The 7,436-nt window shown below is 44.4% G+C and overlaps 1 protein-coding gene across 1 annotated transcript; it reads left to right on the top strand.

The window, feature by feature from the left end:
* The first annotated feature begins 5,405 nt into the window (after positions 1-5,405).
* LOC147630486 (hydroxycinnamoyltransferase-like) lies at positions 5,406-7,124 on the top strand. The gene is made up of 2 exons (XM_086810004.1): positions 5,406-5,982; positions 6,153-7,124. The coding sequence occupies exons 1-2, from the start codon at positions 5,536-5,538 to the stop codon at positions 7,014-7,016; spliced, it is 1,311 nt and encodes a 436-aa protein (XP_086666130.1). The 5' UTR covers positions 5,406-5,535; the 3' UTR covers positions 7,017-7,124.
* The last annotated feature ends 312 nt before the right edge of the window (positions 7,125-7,436 follow it).

Here is a 7,436-nt window from a genome sequence, read left to right as displayed (position 1 = left end):
CAGATAAATGATTAATTTATTCCTCATCAGATTAATTTAGAAAAAAGTTAAGTGAATATTCAATGAATGAAATTCAGTAAATTAGTAATTGAAATATCACCCCCTTTTTGAGAAAGATAATTCAGGAAGAAAAAGACATGTGAGGTAAATAGATATGAAGAGATGTGTGATGAAAATTAGATAGATGTGAAGGAAGGGATGAATAGATGTGATGTGAATAGAGGTGATGAGATATGAGGTAAATAGATGTGAAGAGATGTGTGATAAGAATCAGATAGATGTGAATGAAGGGATGCATAGATGTGATGTGAATAGAGGTCAAGAGATGTGAAGTAAATAGATGTGATGAGATGTGTGATGTGAATCAGATAGATGTGAATGAAGGGATGTGATGAGATGTGTGATGTGAATAGATGTGATGAGATGTGAGGTGAATAGATGTGATGAGATGTGTGATGTGAATCAGATAGATGTGAATGAAGGGATGCATAGATGTGAATAGAGGTGAAGAGATGTGAAGTAAATAGATGTGATGAGATGTGTGATGTGAATCAGATAGATGTGAATGAAGGGATGCATAGATGTGAGGTAAATAGATATGAAGAGATGTGTGATAAGAATCAGATAGATGTGAATGAAGGGATGCATAGATGTGATGTGAATAGAGGTGATGCGATGTGAGGTAAATAGATGTGATGAGATGTGTGATGTGAATCAGACAGGTTGACATATCAAGATTTTGCTATGCATTATGCATATATGACCTCTTTGGTGAAGCATGTGGAACCTACATATGCTATACAGAAGCTATTGGAAAGCATGTATGGGAGAAGGAAATGGATGTTGAGATGGACGCATTGGTTCATAATGAAACATGGGATTTGGTTGCATTACCACAAGACAAAAATATTCTTGGTTGCAAATGGGTTTACAAAAAGTGAAATGCAAGTCAGATGGTTCCATTGAACATCATAAAGCAAGATTGGTAGCTAAGGGTTATGCACAAACCCAAGGCTTGGACTATGGTAAAACATTTAGTCCAGTTGCAAAGATGGGAACAGTGAGATCAGTCATTGCTATGGTTGCAGCAAATGGTTGGGAAATGCATCAAATGGATGTGAAAAATGCATTTCTAAATGGTGATCTACAAGAAGAAGTGTATATGGCACAACTAGAAGGATATGTACACCCAAAGTATCCCACTCATGTATGCAGATTGAAGAATGCATTATATGGTTTGAAGCAAGCACCTCGTGCTTGGAGTGATAAGATGAGCAAATATCTTATCTCTCTTGGATTTCAGGTTTCTACAGCAGATTCTTCACTCTATGTGAAGAAAACAGATCATGGGATTGTTTTACTTGTCATCTATGTGGATGACTTGATTATCACAGGTGATCATGGTACAGATGTGATGCATGTCAAGAAAGCATTAAGTGGGAAGTTCAACATGAAAGACTTGGGTGAATTGAAATACTTTCTTGGAATTGAAGTGATCAAAGACCATGCAAGTACATGGTAAGTGCAATGCCAATATGCATTGGATATGTTGGCAAAATATGGCATGACAGGGTGTAAGCCAATGAGTACACCTTTGGAGCAGAATGTGAAGTTGCAGGCTGATTTTGGTGAAGAGTTGGACGATCCATCTATGTACAGAAAGATGGTTGGTAGTCTCATTTACATGACTATCACACGCCCGGATTTGAGTTATGCTGTGGGGCTAGTACGCTAATTTATGCAGAGCCCCCAGAAAACCTCATTTGGATGCAGTGAGATGCATTATGCAATATGTAAAGACCACTGCACATTATGGTCTTCTTTATGAGCATGGTAAAGGCTTGGATATACATGGCTACACAGATGCAGATTGGGCAGGTAGCTCGTATGACATGAAGTCTACTAGTGGTTATGCCTTTACACTTGTAAGTGCCGTGGTGAGTTGGAGTAGCAAGAAGCAACCTACTGTTGCTTTATCCATTGTGTAGAGGCTGAATACAGGGATGGTGCAGCCATTGCTACATGTGAAGGAATATGGTTAAAGAATCACTTGGCTAATTTGGGTGAGCGTATTGATGGCAAAGTTGTCTTTTATTGTGACAACATGAGCAGCATATAGTTGGCCAAGAATCCAGTGTTTCATGTGCGGACCAAACATATAGAGGTCCATTATCACTTTGTCAGAGAGAAGGTGCTGGATGGTACAGTTGATCTACAGTATGTGAAGACTGAAGAGCAGGTGGCTGACATCTTTACAAAGCCACTTAGCAGGGAGAAGTTTGAGTACTTCCGTACTATGTTGGGAGTACATGGGATGAGCTTGAGGGGGAGTGTTGAGAGCTTTGATATCCCAAGCTCATCTACATCTTCATCTATGGGAGTACATCATGAGCTTGAGAGGGGCTGTTGAGAGGGGCTGTTGAGATTCAAGCTCGATGCCAGTGTGTGCCAGCTGTGCTATGTGCTGGCATGTTAGGTAGCAGCATGTGTGAGACATAAATGATCGCGTCCAGCTGGTCATAGTGTGTGGACATTAGCTAGGGTTAGAGGTGTGTGGACATTAGCTAGGGTTAGAGGTGTGCGGACACAACTCATAGTGTGTCGTGTATTATGGATTATGGCTTTATGCATTGTGTGAGAAGGGAGATGGCTTCCCTCTATGGTTAGGGTTTGCAATATACAATAGGGTTTGCTCCTCCTCTCCCTCTACCTGTTTTTCAACAACTCCATCTCCTTTCCTGTCTTCTTTCTTCAGCTCTCAGTTTCCCAACCCCCCTTATTATACCCTGTATCTCATTAGCAAAAGATCTCCAAGAACCTTAAGAAGTCCCTCTCTTTTTAAGTCTCCCAATTGCCTCCTCAGTGTACCTAATCCTTGAGAAGTAGATTGTTACCTCTTAGTTTCCTTATGGGGAATTTGTTCAGTTTGGCCTCCTCCCAGTCAGTTATGTGCCACTCCCACTTTAAGGGCATATGGTTAGAAAGAGTAGTGCTAGAGTCAATTATCATCTTCAAAATGTGAAGGGCCCATATTGCTTGATGATTGAGGAATACTCTATCTATCCTAGATAATGAACCAAAGTATTACAAGCTAAAGCAAGTATGCCCAGGATCAGACCCCCAATCATCCATATCCCACCCATCAATCAACCCCATTTTTCTTCTCAATTCCTCCCACTTCTTCGTCTCTCACCCATCAAAATGGTTTAACATGGTTGAAAAACAATTGGATACAGTGGCCCTGAATATTCAGATTGGCAATCCATTCCCACATTCCACTTCTAATCTTATGGAACTTGTGGGCTCCATAGATATTTACCACCCACATCCTTTCCCCAGTAACTTGAATTTCCACCTCCAAAATCCTACCATTAGGATGGTTAGCTACAATATTAGGGTTTAAACTATTTTTAATGATAGTCATCACTCCACTATACCCACTAACTTCTATTGACTTACTTATGTTGAGGCTATTTTTGGAACCATGCCCACCTCCTCATCATCCCTTTTGTCACAGCAGCATCTTTATGCATCTCCTTCCAAGCCTCCTCCACCTGCCAATCAAACCTTTGTAGTACAAAGGAAGTCCCACTATCCACATCCCCCAGAGGGCTAAAAGGATTTGACTACAACAGAGGGCTTAGATTGCTTTAGGACTTACTGCCTCTAGTTTCTCTCACAACCCCTTTGTTAAGAGCTTTTCTTGCCTCATCCTTAGCTCGTCTAAGATTGGTTTTCCCTTTAGTTTTTATCCAAGCTCCCTCATCATGATTCCCCCCTCTCTAACTAAAGCCTCTTTCCCTTTCCCTTCTTTTACCCCCTTAGTGCTTGTCTCTTTCCCCTTAACAATGCTATCCCCACAAGCGTCCCTCAACCCTCTCTCTCTCTTCGCTTGCTGGTTTTGCATGTACCCCCTCGTACAATTTTTGGCTATATGCCAAAAGCCACCGCACCTGAAGTAGGCACTTGGAAATGGCCCAAACTTCAAGTTCAACTCCAACTTTCCCAACTCCCCTAAATCTACCTCTAGGGTTTTAGGGGTTTTTCCACCATGGTAATCCATGAAATACACACACTATTTGTCTGGCGGCCTCCCGCCTCATCTTTTGGAAGGTGCAGAACCGGCCCAAGAGCACATGCAATCTCGCACACTACTGTAGGTCTAAGCCAGGGAGAGGCAAGCCTACTATTTCTACCCAAATAGGACAGGCTTCTTCCAAGCTTTTATTCACACCAAAGAGAGGGTCAAATGGAATAGCATGTACGTGTCTATGCCCCATGAACAATGGCACTTTGGACAATAACTCAGAGACGACTTGCCCTTTGGTGAACATAATATTGAAAAACCCCTTACCTAGGTAAAAAACCTGAGAGACTACCCTGTCATGGAGAAGACATCGTCTTGTAGCCATTTGCTAATATCAACCTTAGAAGGGGGCCTGCTAGAGGAAAACAGAATCACACTACACATAGAAAAAAGGCCAACTTGACTCCTAATGAGCTTCGGGGAAACTTTTATACATACCTTGTGTTCTCTCGTCTGAACCCTCTGCATCTTCGCATTGAGTCTTGCCGTAACCCAATCAGGCAAAGCTTTCTTTCTCTCCCTCTCCCCATAATCTTCAACTCGCAATTTTCATATCCTCAGAAGCCTCCAGCTCCCAGTCCCCCCAGACACCGGCATTCTGTGCTGCCTCTTGTGCCCATGCTCTCCCCATTTAGGTCGCCAACGTGCATGCATGCACTGGTCGTCACCCGCCCGACGTACGGGGGCATGCATCTCACACGTGTGGAGCAAAAGAAAAATCCCCTACGTCACAACTCGCACACATCTCCATTCCCTACAATAATCGCTTGATCGGTTTTAACTTTTAAGTTCAAAATACACTAAAACAATTTAAAATTGCTAAGGAGGAATACTCCCATTTTAAGAGAAGTGGATGTGAATTGTGGGCCTCCCATTGATATTGAGCGTGGCATGTCATTGTCTTTTGTTTGGGCAATAAGGATATGAGAAGTGGATGGTATTCCAGCCCTTGGTTTTGAAGGGCAACCCATTATTCCATTTGAAGGGTGAAAGTTGGACTAGCATTTGTTGGTTATAATTTCGAAGCGTTTCTTTTGAAGGGTAAAAGTTGAGAGTTCCCCCGGAAGAGGACTCTACATCGTAGAGGCCACGTTGTTTGATTTCTTGTTTGATCTCGTCAAAGGGCTTGGGTAGTCCTGTGTGGGCATTCTGCAGCAGGCCCTCAGCCGAACTGGAGCCCTTGGTTTTGAGAACCTTTTTTGTTTGATTTCGTCGAAGGGTTGGCATTGAAGCACGTGCCCCGGTCAAGAGGAGAACGTTTCTTCGTTTGATAGGATTCTGCAGCAGGCTTCGCATGCATAAAAAGAAGGAGCCCCTCTGTGAGGGACATAGCCGCACACCAAGCTCCCAACACAGTAGCAAGAGCTACAGCTTGTACACACCCATCATCAGCAAGCCGCCAACAATACACACAAAAAATAAAATCGGGAGCTGCAACGACTGCAATCATGGGAGGAGATCAACCCCTTGTCCGCGTCCTGCAGCAATGCATGGTGAAGCCGGCAGCCCTGTCTCCACAAGACTCTCTCTTCCTCTCGGCCGACGACATCATGTTCCGGAAGATGCCCCACAACCGGAGGCTTCTCTTCTACAGGCTCAGTACCCCACACGACTACCCTCTCCTGGTGGACCGGCTCAAGAGCAGCCTTGCCACTGTGCTCGCCCACTTCTACCCTCTTGCAGGCAGGCTGCGCGAGGGCGGCGATGGCAGGCTTGAAGTGGAGTGCAACGATGTGGGTGCTGAATTCATCGAGGCTGTTGTGGAAGGGGCCTCCTCCTCCTGCTCCTTCAGTGAGCTCGAGAAATCCAACTTCGATACTGAGCCCTTCTTCATGGACCTCGTTCCATGGGTCATTCCTCAAGACTATTGTGTGGCTCCTGCCTTATCCATCCAGGTACGAGTAACTTTCGTGGCTCTCTGGATCCCCTCCTCTCTCTTCCCCACCACCGCCACCTCCACTACACTGTACGCACACGCACACGCACACGCTCGCGAGTCTGATCTGCTGCTCTTTTAAAATTTTTTTTCCCGTTGGGTTCCTAATATATATATATATATATTCAGGTTTCGAAGTTCGAATGCGGTAGCATTGCCCTTGGGATCGCACACAGCCATGTCATTTGCGACGGCAACTCACTATGGCATTTTATGATTTCTTGGGCGGAGTGCGCAAGGGGTGAACTCATCTCTGTGCCTCCAGTCCATACGCGTAGCCTTCTGAAGATTGAAAAGCCGTCACCAGAGAAAGCCGCCCTGCAACTTACGGAGGTTGAGGATGTCGAAGAGAAGGGCAACAATACCGAGAAGAAGAAACTGATGATTTTCCAGTTCAGCAAAGAGATGGTGGGTAGGCTGAAAGAGAGGGCGGGAGGAGAGCGCAGCTCGTATGAGGCTATGTGTGCCCACATATGGAAGCACACGAGCAAAGCGAGAGGTCATAGGCGGGATAAAAAGGTGGGGTTTATTAATATAGCCAACATGAGGAGAAGGATGGAGCCAGCCATTCCCGATGGCTACTTTGGAAACATGCCGATGTGGGCCAATGCTGTTGCGACAGCTGGGGAGCTTGAGGACGAGGACCTTGCCGCTACAGCCATGCGAATACACAACTCAGTGGCGTCTTGTACGGACTCGGCATTTCATGGGTGGCTGCATTGGCTAGAGGCGAACGGTCGAGATGAAATCTTGGCCAGGTGTATGCTCAATGGTGCACGCCTCCGAGCATCCAGCTCGCCGAGGTTCCCCATCTTCCAAATCGACTTTGGTTGGGGGAAGCCCCTGGTGGCTCGGTGCCCTAGCGCAGAAGACACTGGCAAAATCGTGTTCTTCCCTGGCGCTGATGGCCTTGGTAGTATCGATGTCTCTTTGGCACTTCCTCTACACATCATGCAACAGCTGGAGAGTGACTCTGATTTTATCGACCCCTAAGAAACTAGTACCTTGAAACCTACATCTCTTTGGTCGACAATTTACCTTGACCGTCTCTAATGTGAGGTTGATTAAAACACTATGCTCAAATAAAAAAGAGATTTAAGATATACTTTTCCAATGCCATTGAGAAAATACTTGTCCACCCATCCCCCCAAAAAAAAATTTAAAAAAATCCAGAGACAAGGAAAAACAATAATCCAATCAACGTGTACGCCTTCAATTTATAACGTACCTGGTTAAACTAGGTTGGTTTCGATGTGTTGAAGTATGTTAGTTTTAGACGTGTTGGTTTAGTTATCCATTAGGGGAATTTTGGACTCAACTTTGGGCCCTCTAAGAAGTGCCAACTAAGCTTAGAGAGAGATAATCCAAAAAGCCTTAAAAAATAAGGTGAAATTGATTTTGGAGTATTTTCTC

Source organism: Cibotium barometz, chromosome 16 (genome assembly GCF_041138505.1).
Source record: "Cibotium barometz isolate CiBa-2024 chromosome 16, ASM4113850v1, whole genome shotgun sequence".
NCBI lineage: Eukaryota > Viridiplantae > Streptophyta > Polypodiopsida > Cyatheales > Cibotiaceae > Cibotium > Cibotium barometz.
The sequence above is the reverse complement of the archived record's forward strand: the minus strand, read 5'-3'. Positions and strand labels throughout refer to the sequence as shown.

Coding starts and splice junctions, on each gene's coding strand:
- LOC147630486 (XM_086810004.1), top strand. CDS start 5,536: ATGGGAGGAGATCAACCCCTTGTCCGCGTCCTGCAGCAATGCATGGTG. Junction 5,983..6,152: donor CTCCTGCCTTATCCATCCAG/GTACGAGTAACT, acceptor ATATATATTCAG/GTTTCGAAGTTCGAATGCGG.